Source organism: Equus caballus, chromosome 1 (assembly GCF_041296265.1).
Source record: "Equus caballus isolate H_3958 breed thoroughbred chromosome 1, TB-T2T, whole genome shotgun sequence".
Classification (NCBI taxonomy): Eukaryota; Metazoa; Chordata; class Mammalia; order Perissodactyla; family Equidae; genus Equus; species Equus caballus.
The window spans coordinates 167,495,040-167,511,685 of NC_091684.1; the positions used below are offsets into that span (position 1 = coordinate 167,495,040).

General features: G+C 38.3%; 2 protein-coding genes across 2 annotated transcripts in view; one reads left to right on the top strand and one right to left on the bottom strand.

The window, feature by feature from the left end:
• AVEN (apoptosis and caspase activation inhibitor) overlaps window positions 1-16,646 on the bottom strand; it is a 163,251-nt gene that overhangs the window by 119,321 nt on the left and 27,284 nt on the right. The window contains exon 2 of the mRNA XM_023620678.1: window positions 5,668-5,845. Coding sequence (XP_023476446.1) covers window positions 5,668-5,845 — 178 coding nt within the window. The remainder of the gene's footprint in view (window positions 1-5,667; window positions 5,846-16,646) is intronic.
• The window catches only part of CHRM5 (cholinergic receptor muscarinic 5), an 86,652-nt gene that overhangs the window by 25,473 nt on the left and 44,533 nt on the right, over window positions 1-16,646 (top strand). The gene's annotated exons all lie outside the window — the stretch shown is intronic.

Consider the following 16,646-nt stretch of genomic DNA (forward strand, 5'->3'; position numbering starts at 1 on the left):
GGATTAAAAATATCTATAAGTCAACAACAAACAAACAAGCCAAATGGTCAAAGAATTTGTGCAGGTAGTTCACAGAAAAGCAAGCAAGCACGGCGAATAAAGATGCCCGATCTCAAAGATTAACCAACGAAATGCAAATTAAACTTCCGGTGACCAGGTCCTCCGCTCTAGCTCACTCCGAGCCAGTCACCCCGTTTTACACTAGAGTATATTATCACCACCATCTACAAGCCCTGCCCCCACCAAATCTCAGCATCAAACATTCTACTCTCCGGCCACCACTTGCTACCTTTCCACTCACACCCCTCTAAGGAGGTCAACAATCCTTCCGCACAGAGGAATCTATAGTCCATCAATCCCACCACCTTTTCACTCCCCCTCACCCCTCTCATGCCTGCACTTCCCTCCTTATCCAGCTTAAATTCAGTGTCAATCATTCTAATCACCTCTTTTCTGTCTCTCACGGCATGCATTTGCTTGGCTAAACTGTAATCATAACTTAATCCTACTCTCCATCCCACTATACCTGCATTCATACAGCAGAAAGTGAACACGGGAAAACATACCTCTTCTCACCTTAAATTCATGAACGCCAGCCTCCAATGGGCCTCTGTTACCACCCAGCAACCATACCATATTTTCCTATTTCGTTCTTTGTCCCACTCGCTAGACAACTTCTTACCCTCTACTCTTTCATACTTCCAGAACCTCCTCCTTGACTCTCACTCACAGTTTCCTTATTTCACTAAGAAAATTGAAGCAACAGAAGAGAACTTCCTTAAGCCTCCATTGTATCTACCCACTTACCTATATCTACACCCATACGTTCTGCCTTTTCCTCCAATTACAATTAAACTGTCCAAGTCACTAGCAATGTGCACTGTCTCCACCTGTACAATAGATTCTATCACCTGATGTGTACCAGAGAATGTAAATCCAGCAATTCTCACCTCTCCCCACATTATTTTTGCCCTCTTTTCTGGATCTTTCTATCAACAAACAAATTTGCAGTTACTTCTCTCATCTTTAAAAATACATGACTTGACCTATTCCCCCACCAGTCCATTATTCTCCTTCCCTTTATAACAAAACTCCTTAAAATTCAGAGTTGTTTATACTTGCTATCTCAAATGTCCCTCCTCCTGTATTCTTTGTAAATCCCAGAAAGAATTTATCCTACCACTCCAACAAAACTTCTCTTGTCAAGATCACTAGTAACCTCACGTTGTTAAATTCAACTGTCAATTCTTGGTTGTCATCAGCTGCAACTGACACAGATCCCTCCTCCTTCCTGGAAACACTTGAAAACACCACAGTTTCTTGGGTTTTCCTTCTTCCACTCATGCTCAGCCTCCTTTGCTAGTTTCTTCTCATCTCCCTAAACTCTAGACGCTGTGGTGCCCATGGCTCGGTACTTTTCTAGCTAATAACTCCCTTGGGCATCTCATGCAGTCTCACAACTTGAAGTATCATCTACAGGCTGGCATCACCGAAATATGTATCTCCAATCCAGACCTGGATCCTGAATCCCAGATGCCTTATCCAACAGCCTGCTAGCTATTTCCTGTTGGATGTTTGTTGGGTCTCTTTTACTTGCCACTCCAGATTCACTGTCCACCCTTCTCCTCCCTGCTCTGCCCTAGGAGGTTGATCTAGATGGATGACAGCAACAGGCTTCCCTTGCCTTCTGACCTCCAATAGGTTAGGCTCATGGGAAGCCCTGGCGGGAGAATGGAGGAGAAAGAGAACGTAAGACCAGGAATAAATATATTCCCCTTTCTCTCTCCCTGTGGAGTAACCTTTGCTAGCTAGATCTCTTGACCAAAGGTGATTCATTCTCTCAAGGTAAATTTCTCTACATGAAGCTCTCCTTGTGAGTTCCAGTAACTAGGGGGGGTAACATCTCTGCTCCTCCCTGCCCTCCCAATACAGTACTATCTCTGTGCTTTCCCTGCATCCTACCCATATCTTTGTGAATGAGTCCTTTGCTAAAACTTCCTTCCTCATTATATTGAGCATGCCATCTATTTCCTACAGGAACTCTGACTGATACAAATGTCTAACTGGCATCTCAATTCTAACACATGCAAAACTGACCACCTCCTATAGTTTTACCCATCTCAATTAACAGCAACTCCCTTCTTCTAGTTGTTCAGGCCAAAAACCTGGCGTCATCCTTATTCTCTTTTTCTGTTTGTTTGTTCAATCATCTTTATTTGGACATCAGAAATTATGCCTTGGATCACAATGGGCAAGCTCACTTCCATTTTTCAGCCACTTCCAATTTGGCTGAAATAAAGTAGGAAAACTGCTTATTATTATTTTTTTTTTTTTTTGGTCCCACCTTGGGTTTTTTCCTTATATTCTTTTTATCTCATACCCGACATTTGCGAGTCCCATGTGCTCTTCCCTCAGAATAGATCCAGAACCCAACCACGTTTCACCACCTTCACTGCGACCACCCCAGCCACAGCCACCATCATCGCTTGTCTGGATTACTGCAGTAGCCTCCCAACTGGTCAACCTGCTCCCTCCCTCATCTGTCTTCAGTTCATTACAACACAGCAGCCAGAGTGATCCTGTTAAAACAGGAGTTAGCCATATCACTCTTCTCTTCAAAACCCAGTGGCGGCTCATCTCACTCAGAGTAAAAGCCAACATCTTTGCAATGGTCTCCACGTGATCTAGTCACATAAATCCTCTCTGATCTCATCACCTATTTGCTCACTTTGCTCCAGCTGCACTGCCCTCCCTTGCTATTCCCTACACTGCTATCTCAAAGGTTTGAACTTGCTGTTCCCTTTGCCTGGAACATTCTTCCCACAGACATCCCCAGTGCTTGCTCCCTCACCTTCCTCAGGTATTTATTCAAATATTATCTTCTCAGTAAGACCTTCTCCGGCCACTCTTTCTAAAATTGCAACAGCCTCTCCTCATTTTATTTCTATCTTAAGCAATTTATCACCATTTAACATCTTATGTACTTTCCTTTTATTCCTTTTACTGTGTGTCTCCACCCTCTAGAAAGTCAACTCTATGAGGCAGGTGTTTTTGTCTGTTCTGTTCCCTGCCATAAGCTCAGCCTCGAAAACAGTACATAGAAATAGTGGGTGCTCATATAACTGTTGAATGAACTACAACTAGATACCATCCAATCAATGGCCACAATTAAAGTCTAACAGGACTACATTTTGGCAAAGATGGTGAACACTAGGAATTCTAGCTCATCTCCACCTTGGAAAGCAATTTGGCAATATCTAAAAATGATTATGATGTGCATGCCTAACAAACTAGCGATATTTTTTCTGGGTTGTGTATCTATTTATACAGACAAGGACAGTATACTAAAAGTCAGAATCATTCCAAGGAGTATGGTCAGCCTATCTAGAGGATGTTCTTAATATTTTATGATCACAGAAAGTAAATCGATAAACGGCCCTACTCCAACATATATGAAGAAAGTATGGTAGCTCTTCTCGGGCTTATGCTACAGTGAAAGGAAAATGACAAACCAGCAGAAGAGTGGGGAAGAAATGTAAGCACATATAAAAAGATGTGACAATTATGATCTCCAAAAAACCAGTCACAGATAAACAAGCCACTTAAGAAATCAGTAAGCAAAGATAGACTACAAGAAAAATACATATAAGACCCAAACTATGCCGAGTTTTAAGTTATAAACAAAATGGTAAAATAAATAACCAAAATCATAAGTGATGGGCATAACTGCTTGGTTAGACTAGAATTGTGAATCACTTTCAAACATTTACACAGTAACTTTTATTGCCAGATACTGTCCTAGTAACTGACTGCACAAGTGATTCAATGAAATCCACAAGCAGTCTACATGTTAACTTGATTGCACTACTTCAATTTTTCCCAAATCTTTTAGCAGAACAGCTGATAAAAATTGAAACTAACCAGCCCACATTTTACCTCTCTCCTACCTTCAAGAAAAGTACTTATAAATCCATAATTGGCCAAAATGCAGGTAATGAAAAAGAAATACTCATCTGACTGGCAAAAGATGAGTTACCAGTGTTGGTCAGTGAGTTATGCCACCAACGCACCCCTACTTAAGGAGGTTACCCTATCTGCAGCACACAACAGAATGACCCTAGAGTGACTCACACTCTAATACTCTCTCCACTTAACTCTTTCTTTCCTGCTCAAAGAGTATATTCTATTAAGTTGGAAGAGCATTCATCACTTTACGATTCTTAGTTTGGTATAGGCATCAAAAATACAGGTAGATGAGAAAAAAGAAAGATAGAACCCAACAGCAACCTAAAAGTTAGGAGGAAGAGGGAATTCAAAACAAATTGTCTGAAAATTCTACTTTCACTTTATTTCTCTGCTTCTCGCATCTTCATCCTTTAAATTTTTTTTAACCTAGCAATATTTTTTTATTCAGGTAATTGTAGATTCACATACAATTGTAAGAAATACTACAGAGAAATCTCATACACTTGGCCCAGTTTCTCCCAATGATAACATTTTGTAAAACCATAGTGTAATATCACAACCAAGATACTGACATATTGACAGCAACACAATCCATCAGTCTTATTCAAATTTATCTAGTTTTATTTGTACTCATTTGTGCGTGTGTTAAGTTCCACACAATCTTATCACTTGTGTAGGATTTTGTATCTACCACCACAGTCAAGATCTTGAACAGTTCCAGCATATCAAGGACTCCTCATGTTGTCCTTTTATAACCACACTCACCTCCCACCCTCCCATTCCTAATTCCTGAAAACCACCAGTCTATCCTCTCTTCATCCTTTAAATTCTTATTTCATACCTGTAGGGAGTAGCCATCTATACAACCAGCCCTGCTCCATTATTTCCTGTGACTATTATCTCCAGCTTCACTCTGCCGCACATCGCTCCAGGTGGAGTCGATCTTAAAAAACAGCTGGCCAGGGGCTGGCCCAGTGGTATAGTGGTTAAGTTCATGCACTCCGCTTTGGTGGCCCAGAGTTTGCAAGTTCAGATCCTGGGTGAGGACTTACACACTGCTCATCAAGCCATGGTGTAGCAGTGTCCCACATATAAAAATAGAGGAAGATTGGCACAGATGTTAGCTCAGGGTCAATCTTCCTCACCAAAAAAAACAAACCAAAAACAGCTGGTCATAGAAGGAATGAGTTTTTCACCATACTGATAGAGAAGACTATCCAAAAGCAAAACAGAAAAGTTCTGGTGTTCACGTGCATATGGCTCTAATATATGCATCTCCACTAATATGCCTATTCCTGGGTATCAAAGAGGGAAAAAAAGAACATATTCTAGAAACTTTGTAAAGCTTTGTATAAACATAAGTGCTGATTGCTCTGAAATCAAAGAAAATAGTTCTGTCTCTCAGACTACCCAATTTAGAGGGGCGTAGATCAGCATTTTTCATTTCTATAAAGCCTTTTATCCATTTCAACCAGGACTTAAGTCATTCTACATCAATATATGGAAACCCTGACTTCCATTTAAAGAAATGTCATTTTTCCTTGCAAACCATTAGACACACAGTCCTTTACTTGGGTTTAAAATCCAAAGAACAAACAATGAATTGCTAGTTATTAAAATACAAGTTAAAAAGGAACATAAATAAAGTGTCTATGCAACTTTCACAGTGCTAAGCGGTATGCATGCACCTGGAATTCATACCTGCAGAGCTAAGGAGAACACTGAAATCCGTCCCCCTCTGTGATTCTCCACTTTCATTATCCACCTCTTTTTCAATATCTTGATATCGGTCCCAGTTAGTGACTATCTTTCTTTTAGAATAATTTCCCTGTTCATCATTCTCTTCTCCATAGGTCTCTGCATCACTGTCATCTTCAACCTGCAATCATTAGAGACAAATCAATAAGCAGGCAGTGGGAATCCAGATCTTAGTAGTCTTAGCAGTAAAATAAAACCAAAGAAAATAGTACAGAGGCATCATGATAAAAAGCACACTTATAGACCAAGCTTTCTGAGGATATTATATAATATTTGAAGAGAATCCCATTATACCAGAGTACATTTTCAGTGTAAACTTTTCATTAAGCTTTGAAAAGGAAATCTGGCGAGTTATTACCTAAAAATTTGTGTAACTGGTATCTCTAAAGTCTCCCCCAGTATATCCTGTTTCAACAGTTGTTTCTTCCTATTGAAACAATCAAGGCTGTAAGACTCTTAAACCCAAAGGACTTTAGGATGGAAATCGACTCTTTCAATTTATAGCTTTTACAATCACACCCCATAAAAATGTTTTACAAGCTTTACATGGGAACCCTGCTCAGATGCATTCTAGAGAAAAGTTTCCAGTCTTGGGCATTAAAAGGTTAAGAGAGCCTACAGCAAAATGCAGAATGTGAGAAATTACAAAAGCTAAAGGGCCTATTTCTTCAACAAATAAATTGTAAGGGGAAAAATGGTGGGGGCGGAGGGAGAACCCTATAAATTAAAAGAATTTAATGGACACAACCATTTGTAATGTCGCGAACTTATTTGTACTCTGATTCAAACGATATAACCAGAGGAAATCACTTATGAGACAATTGGAGAAATGTGAACAATGACTGGATATTTGATTATATTAAGGAAATACTATTATTTTATTCATTTATGGTTTGGTGCGGTGCCAATATTGTAATTTTTTTAAATGTTCTTATCTTTTAGAAATAAATATTGAACTACTTATGGATAAAAAGATATGACATGGGATTTGCTTCAGAATAATGGGTGGAAAGGAATGGTGGGTACAGATGAAATAAACTGGGCATAACTGATCATTGCTGAAGCTGGATGATGGGTACATGGAAATTCATTACATTATTCTCTTTACTTTTGTATGTTTGAAATTTTCCATATTAAAAAATTAAATTTTAAAAAAAAGAGATGCCTGTAGTATCTAAAGACACAGTTAAAAGAAGTATCCCAAAGGTTGTAAAATCCTTGTCATGAAAAAAACTTGTGAAATATATTTTAAAAACCCTTCTGTACAGGATGGGCTAGTATAGATGTTTTTTAAAATAAGTTTTTATTAACACAGAAACAGGATGTGTACCTTGCTGAAAATTAGAAGAGAAACGCAGAAAAAATAAATAACAACCCCACATTCCCATCACCTGGGAGCACCATTACTAACACCTTAGCACATATACTTCCAGATCTTTTCCAATGTATATATTTATACATACTTTTGTTTTTGGTAACCAGACTTTTTCACCAATATCCTCCATTTCAGTAAATATCATTTCACATAACATCCAGGCTATTTCCAAATTTCCCTAACTGACCCAAAAAATTTCCTTTACAGCTGGTTTGTCCAAGCCAGTATCCAATTCAAGAGCACGCATTGTATCTCACTGTTTGTCCCTTGAGTCTCTTTGAATCTAGCACAATCTCTATTTTATGACATTGATTTATTGAAGAGACCAGTACAGGTAGAGCGGAGAAAGACTCATCTTCTGTCTGGCTGCTTCCTTGTGGTATTTGTGTATAGATTAGTTTATAGAAAATATTGGATAAAAAAAAATCTAAGAATATGAATATGGCCAATAGACACATGAAAAGATGTTCATCATCGCTAATCATCAGGGAAATGCAAATCAAAACTACACTAAGATATCACCTTACACCCGTTAGATTGGCAAAAACATCCAAAACCAAGAGCGACAAATGTTGGAGAGGTTGTGGAGAAAAAGGAACCCTCATACACTGTTGGTGGGAATGCAAACTGATACAGCCACTATGGAAAACAGTATGGAGATTTCTCAAAAAGTTAAAAATAGAAATACCCTATGACCCAGCCATCCCATTACTGGGTATCTATCCTAAGAACCTGATATCAGAAATCTCAAGAGTCCGTTGCACCCCTATGTTCATCGCAGCATTATTTACAATAGCCAAGACGTGGAACCAGCCTACATGCCCAGAAACTGATGATTGGATAAAGAAGATGTGGTATATATACACAATGGAATACTACTCAGCCATAAAAAAAGACAAAATTGGCCCATTCACAACAACGTGGATGGACCTCGAGGGTATTATGTTAAGCGAAATAAGCCAGTCAGAGAAAGACGAACTCTATATGACTCCACTCATAGGTGGAAATTAGCATATTGATAAGGAGATCTGATGGGTAGTTACCAGGGAAAAGGGGGGGTGGGGGGAGGGCACAGAGGGGGAAGTGGTGTACCCACAACATGACTAACAAAAATGTACAACTGAAATCTCACAAGGTTGTAATCTATCATAACATTAATAAAAAAAAAAAAAAAATCTAAGAAATTTAAATGCCCGATGGAGTCAAATTAAATATTTTTTGGCTAAAGTACATCATAGATGGTGCTCTGAACCTTACGTTATATCACATCGAATAAGAGATGATAAACGGCTGAGCCAACATAAGTAATGCTAAGATTAACCACAGAGTTTGGGTGATGAAGTCTGAGCTACCCACTGCAGACAGGTTTCCCACCCTTGCATCCAGGACACTGTCCGCGTGGTGTTATTTTGGTCCACTACAAATTTCCATTTCCAGGCCCCCATCAAGCATTCACCTAACAAAATTTTACGCACATTAATAATCCTCACCTGAATCAAATTCCATTCGTTTTCATGAAACAATGGAGTAATTGACCTTTCAAGATCATTCTCAACCCTTCAATATCATCATAAGCCTCCTAGACAGCACTAAAACATGGCAATCCACATTATAATTTAGGGACTGCAAAGACCACCTAAAACCTAGAGGTTTCCTGCCATTCCTGAAAGCTTCTCAGAACCAAAAGATGCTGGCAGATTAAAGGTATGTGACTGAACGAGATCTGCTGTATAAAGAACAAATACCAGGAACATTTTAAAGAAAACAGCTTTGTAACTGATGAGAATTTGGGGGATGGAACTACAGCTAAGAATACTAGCAGGGTTTAATCTGGGAAAATTCAATTTGTTGGCCCAGGTTTTAATCTGGGGAAATTCAATATCCTTTTGTTGGCCCACTGGGGAAACAGTTCAGAGGCTTCTCCAATTAGTACAAAACTTCTGAACACAGTATAACACATGACAAAAATGTAAACCTGAGCAAAATAATTAGCTTGATGAAGAAGAGGATTATGATCTGAAACACCTAAGGAGCTATGAACAGTGAAACAAGCACTGAAATGTGAGGCAAGAGACCTAGAGAGAATTAATGGCCCCGCCATCACCATCATTTAATATTTACAGTGTTTATAATAGGCTGGACCTCACACAGCTGAATGACTCACCAATTCCCAACTTAGAAGAATCACTTAACAAGGATCTCATTACTCCTACCCAATTACAGAGCCAAGAAGAGGTGTCATTAGCCTCCATCACAAGAGGACAGTAAGAAGCAATAAACGTTAGAAGACATTTGATGTAACTTAGAGAAAGGTGTATCTTATAACTCCTAGAGATTTTATGTTTGGTTCATTTTGCAAAAATCTGGGACAAACTAAAATAGGCAAAGTCCCATGATGAAGAGAAAGAACACAACAAATAAGAAAATACTGATGAAAGCAATGTAAAAACTAAATAGGAAGACATAATTATGTTAATATCATCACTATGAAATTAGTCTGGTGTATACTGAAAACTATAAGACACTGATAAAGAAACTGAAGACACAAATAAATGAAGAGATATTCTGTGCTCATGGATTTGAAGAATATTGTTAAAATGTCTATACTACCCAAAGCAATCCCTATCAAAATTCCAAAGGTATTTTTCACGCAAATAGAGCAAACAATCCAAAAATTTGCATGGAACCACAAAAGACCCCAAATAGTGAAAGCACTCTTGAGAAAGAAGAACAAAGGTGGAGGCATCACACTTTCTGATATCAAACTGTATTACAAAGCTATATCAATCAACACAGTGTGGTATTGGCATAAAAACACATACACAGATCAATGAAATAGAATAGAGAATCTAGAAATAAACTCATGTCTATATGGCCAGTTACTTTACAACAAAGGAGCAAAGAATATACAGTGAGGAAAGGATAGTCTCTTCAATAAATGGTGATGGGAAAATTGGAAGCCAAATGCAAAAGAATGGAACTGGACCCCTATTTTATACCATACACAAAAATTAATTCAAAATGGATTAAAGACTTGAACATGAGACCTGAAACCATAAAACTCCTAGAAGAAAACATAGGCAGTAAGTTCCTTGACATCAGTCCTGACAACGATTTTTTGGATTTCACAATAAAAGCAAAGGAAACTAAAGCAAAAATAATCAAGTGGGACAGCATCAAACTAAAAAGCTTCTACACAGCAAAAGGAAACCATCAACAAAATGAAAAGGCAGACAGGGAGAATGGGACAAAATATTTGCAAATCATATATCTGATATGGCCTCTCCTCTCATAACTGATTTTGAAAGCAATTGTATAAAACAATATGTACATAATTATATTCTATATGTTATATTTCTATACATATAGAGACCCAATAATACATTTGCCAATAACAGCAAAAAAGAAGGTGGGTGGGAGCAAAACTGTACTAGATCAAGGAAATGACTTCTTCATATGGGAACTCAAATACACAGAAACAAATGAAGAAAACTAGAAGTAGTCAATAAGAAGGCTAATATAACAAAAGCTATAAATATATGCTTACTCTTCTTTCTTCTCTCATATTCTTTAAAATTATATAAGGTAATAATTATAACAATGTATTGTTGATTTGTAACATATAGACATAATATGTTATAACAATAATGCCACAAAAAGGAGGAAGGAGAATAAAGCTACATAGGAGTAATGTTTCTGTATCTCATTGAAAATAAGTTAGTATAAATCTGAAGCAGATTCTGATAAGTTAAAATGTATATAGTAAGCCCTAGAACAACTGCTAAGAACTGAAAAAAGTGAAAAAAAAATCATTAAAGGTATTAAAATGTTACATTACAAATATTCAAGTATTTTTGCAGGGGCTGGCCTGGTGGCGAGGCAGTTAAGTATGCACGTTCCACTTCGGCAGCCCAGGGTTCGCTGGTTCAGATCCCAGGTGCGGACATGGCACCGCCTGGCGAGCCATGTTGTGGTAGGCATCCCACATATAAAGTAGAGGAAGATGGGCACGAATGTTAGCTCAGGGCCAGTCTTCCTCAGCAAAAAGAGGAGGATTGGCAAGAGATGTTAGCTCAGGGCTAATCTTCCTCAAAAGAAAAAATATATTCACTTAGTGCAAAAGAAAGCAGTAAAGGATGAATAGAGGAACAAAATATACATGAGACACATGGAAAACAAAAAGCAAAATGGCAGACCTACATATCCAACTATATCAATAACATTAAATGTGAATAGATTAAACAATTCAATCAAAAAGGCAGAGACTGGCAGAATAGATTTTTAAAAATCCAACTATATGCTGTTTACAGGAGACACATTAGATTCAAAGATAAACATATCATTATAATAAAGTGTAATATGGAAAAAGATATTCTACGCAAATAGTACACAAAAGAGAACTGGAGTGGCTATGCAAATATCACACAAAATAGGCTTTAAGGCAAAAATTGTTATACGAGACAAAGAACATTATACAACAACGAAAGGGTCAATCAGAAGGATACAACTATAAACATATGCTCCTAACAATAGAGCCCCACAATATATGAAGCAAAAAGCGACATAATTGAAGGGAGAAGCAGTTCAACAATAACAACTGGAGACTTCAACACTCCACTTTCAACCATGAATAGAACAACTAGCCAAAAGGTACCATGTGGACATCAGAACCAATAAAAGGATTTACTCACTGAAGCTGTGGTCCTAGTCAACTTACAACGATAATTTACACTAATTTACAATCTGCTTAATGTAACTGGCCAGCCAGTAACATTTTGTTTGGGCAACATTATTTACTGAATATCCTCTTATTTTTTCTTCCAAAAAAGCAACGGTCTGCCAAGAGAATATTTAAAGATTATCAGGAAGAGCCCCCAGACAAGCTAGTAAAATTTAGGAAATTACTAATGATACATAACATCTAGACAGCCTTTTATACTCAGGAACCTAGCTTTTGAAGCTTCCTGTTCTACTTTCTTCTGGAGTAAAGGGGTGGAGAAAATGCTTTTCTCCTTTGAAACTAGTGAGGAGGTTGAAAATAGTCAATCACACATTTTTCAACAACCTCCTATGTTCCTCACAAAATGTAATCATACTACAGAAGAAAACAAGCAGGATAGACAGATGTGAGAGAGAACACAGTTAAGGAAACCTGCTAACAGAAAGTCACTGGACACTAATTTTAGTAATCAAGTAATAAAGTCAAATACATTCAACCAAAACTGTTGCAATGTGTGTAACTGGAAAATTATACTAATTCAACCTGCTTTAAAATTTTTTAATGTTACCAAGCTTAAAATATATCATCATTAATTCTTTAATTCCAATCTCTATATTTGTACCCTATTAAAGTCATTGTTATCTTACATAATCATTTCCACCATAAGTAGCAACAGATGCTTCACCATTTGAAAAAAAAAAAGTATCTTTTTAACAATAGAAAAATCCATAAACCATGGTAATTAAATAGTTCAATGACAGCTTTTGGTATCAGAAAAGAGAGTGCACTGGCAAAAATAATTATATATTATTTCAAGAAGCTAAATTTCAATAAAAGACTGAAAAATACATGTACTATATAGCTAACATACAAATATACTAAGGGTGTTTCCATTTGTCATTGTGTATGAAATAAAATATACATTAGAGCATAATCATATTTTTAAAAATTAGTAAATGCAATATATGGCATATATCTAAATTATCTGGGGCTGGCCTTGTGGTGTAGTGGTTAAGTTTGCACACTCCGCTTCAGCAGCCCGGGGTTTGTGGGTTCGGATCTGGGGTGCAGACCTACACACCGCATGTCAAGTTGTCAAGCCATGCTGTGGCTGCGTCCCACATACAAAATAAAGGAAGACTGGCACAGAGGTTAGCTCAGGAACAATCTTCCTCAAACAAAAAGAGGAAGATTGGCAACAGATGTGTTAGCTCAGGGCCAATCTTCCTCATCAGGAAATAAAATAAATAAATAATCTATTGATCCTAGTACAATGTGCATAGTATTTGAGTTCCACAATACTGTGGCCATTAAGAATGGGAAAAAAAGTGATGCAGACTATATTCAAATTCAACTGTTTCTCTAGCAAGAGAATTATATACAGCTTCTTCTCTTGTCCTTCCTTGCAACCACTATGATTATGGGAAAGAAGAGGGGGTAGAGGAATCTGGAAACAGAAAAAACGTAACAACACTCAACGCAGCTCTTCAGTGACCCTCTTCACAGGGCTCCTCACTCGCCCTCGGTCCTTCCATCTTTCTCCAAGGCCCTGTGTCTTTCTCACCAGCGATATTTTGTTTTAGAGAGTTGGCTAAAAATAGGAGGGATAGAAAGGTAATTACCATTTGCTGGCAGCCCATACAAGGGCTAGACTATGGGATATCTTATTGTAAAGACCTTGAGAGTTTTATGCTTCTCTGACTTAAGGGTAGTTTGGGAAGTCAGACTGCAGTAACTTTCATTGGACTAACTGAGGATTTTAAACTAGACCTTGTGGAAGTCCTTATATGGAAAGCAGAGGCGTGTGGCAAGAATCAGTGTCATTTTATCTGCTTTTCAACTTGAGCTTCATGTAAGAAATCAGGCTAAAAAAGGATTAAGAACTACCAAGTTAATCAAACTTGCAAGTCCCAACTCCCAGGTAAAATTCTATGACCTAGATCAATGTCAATGATTTTTCTAGCCAGAAGGCACTAAACGGAACCATAACAAAGACAACTTGATGCTTGGTGTGGTTATGATCTAGGAAAAAAGACAGTGTTTTGCTTTGTTGATCTATTGAATATAGAGAGACACGACAACTAGAGATGCAACTAAGAGGTCTTCACATAAAAATTTTCCTTTGTTAAAAACATTTAATGAAAAGGTTTTAAATACACCAAAATAATCAGCCTTTATATGAAGGTTGCATATAGACTCTGAGCTTTCCTGGGTAAGCTCCATGTACAAAACATCCTCTCCACGACCAGAACCGCTGACAGTTCACCCTTCTCCTTAAGAGGGCAGGTGGTCCTTCAGGTGCGTCCCTGGGATTTCACTGCATGGGCTCAGTGCTGGAAATGGCCAGATGTTCTTTTAACTCTGTCTCAGTTAAATTTTCTCCTCCCTTATCCACCAGCACAGGACTGGTTTCCTTGGTTACTGAGGTTTTAATGTCATCACCTGCCACTTTCCAGAAAAGTCACAGACCATTAAATAGCTGTTACTTATCTGGCCAACTTTAAGAAACTCCTCAAACCCTCAAGACACCAGAGGGAGAGAACTTAATTAACAAGGAAAGAATTATTGAACTAGAAAGAACCTGGTCCACCCTCTGCCCTCAGCAAGATCATGCTGAAATCACATCAGGCCAGTCTCCCCTAGGCCTGGGTCTGTGTTTATGTTCTCTACCTGAATTAACCCTATTGCTCCCTTCATAAGCACAAACATCCAATTCCTTAACCATTATCATTATTTGTTCTAAATTTCTTAAATTTCCTACGACCTTTTTCAGTGGTTGCAATCAAAATGGACTTGGTAATGCAACTTAGCCAGGACCACCTCCTCCCCATCACAAATTTTGAAAATAAAAATAATAACAGTCACCTTTATAGTTCCTTCTCAGGACATATTTCTTTTTTTAAATGTAACTTTAAGTGGCACTTATCTTCCCTCCTGTCTAGCCTACAACATCTGTGAAGAGGACTTCTTTTACTCCTTGTGCTGCTAGATTGCCAACATTCCTCCAACAAGCAGCTCCTGAGCAGCTACTGAGTGCCAGGCACCAGTCCAGGCACTGCAAATACGAAAACAAATAAGATCAGGTCCCTAGACTTAAGGACCCACAGTCCTGTGGGGAAATCAGAGAAGGAAACCTGTACTTAAAGCAGCAGAGTGAACTGAGCTATGATAGGACACTCATAAGATGCTATGGGAGCACAGAAAAAGCACCGGAACGGAGAAAGGAGAGGGATGGACATGTCTTCAGGACCAGTCTGTGAGCTGGGGAGAAGCGGGAGGAAGGCATTTCAGGTGGAGGGAACACTAGAATTCAGTTCTAACTGTGGACACGTGGCCTGAGATTAGTCTAGTGAAGGAAATAGCCACCATCTCCTGCTGGAAGGATGTTCCCAGGTTCAGAGAGAATTTAGCAAAGAACATGCTTTTTTTGTCCCTGTTCTGCTCAATTTGGATTCTACCCCCAGCAATTTCTCTTTAGAGAGGGAGAAGGGCGAGATGGGGACAGGGGGGCAGACAGGGATGTACCACATTGGAGAAGGTCCATATTTTTACACTTCAAAATAACAGAAGAGTGTTCTCCAGAGCCGTGATGAAAAGCTATCCTTAAGTGTGTGTCTCCCTTTTAAAACTTCGGGGAAAATGATTTCACGTGAAAATCAGGAACAACAAAAGGATCACGGTTAAATCCCATGCAAAGTTGTTATTATAAGGACACAGATACTAAGGATAGGAGCATTTTTATCATCCATTCCACAAAGCATCTATAAATGCTTTATTATAATACCATTTCACTGTTTTTAAGTGCATAACTAGAAACTCCACCCGCAGTCTTTAGGGGCAAAGGATAACAAAGAACAGCTGTCCAGTCTCAATCTTGCTCAGAAAGATCAATACGGTAAAAAAAAAAAAAAAAAAAAAAAAAAAAAAAAGAGCGAGGTAGAAAGAATCTGAGAATAAGAGAAAAAAAGGTAAAGCAACCCAGGAACAGCCCAGTTGTTCAATGACTCAGCCCACACAGCTCTTCGCGCCATCCCTGTCCTTCTCCACATTCTTAGCTCTTTCTCACAGGTGTTATTTTGTGTCAGAGAGTTTGATAAAAATGAGAGGCATGAAAAATTACCATTTGTTAGCAGAATCAAGAATGTGGGAGACCATGAGTCTTCTCTCCATTTCCAGCTCCTCAGATGCTCATTACCTCTCCTTCAATCAGTACACCCCAGGTCTGAACAGTAACCACTATGTGGACACAAAACTGCAGGAAAATTTCTCTTTTCTAGGTTATCAGAAGGCAGTTCACAGTGCTATCAGATCAACACAACGGATTTTTTTTTAACTTATGTTATAAACTCATTATACTAAAGAAAGCCACTGAGATGGACCCTATGGGTATTTATCTGTCATATGGTCACTTATCTCCTTGTTACATCCCTATTTGAATGTGGCTCTCTTTGTTCTCATAAGTCTACCCCTTTACTTTCATACGACACTTTGGTCAAGAGTATCTCAGCAATATTTATCTCCTGAGCTGCAAAATGTAACCTGAATCTTTTATAAAATAGTTCTAACAGGAGTTTTTGATCCCACCAACAAACTTCTCTCCATCAAACCTGTGAACCCACTGTTAGCTCAACCCAAATGTCTCTGCGAGCTTGTATGCTACAGAGCACGCAGTAATGAAGAAACGATTTACTTAGAGAATTCCCTCTTGTGGTGAGCTGCTCCATTTTAAAACAACAGAGGTGTGTTGACAAAGATGAAAGGTTTGTTTCTTCTGTATTTTCAGAGTTCTAAACCACCGCCTTCCAATCTCGTGTTTATCAAAATAAT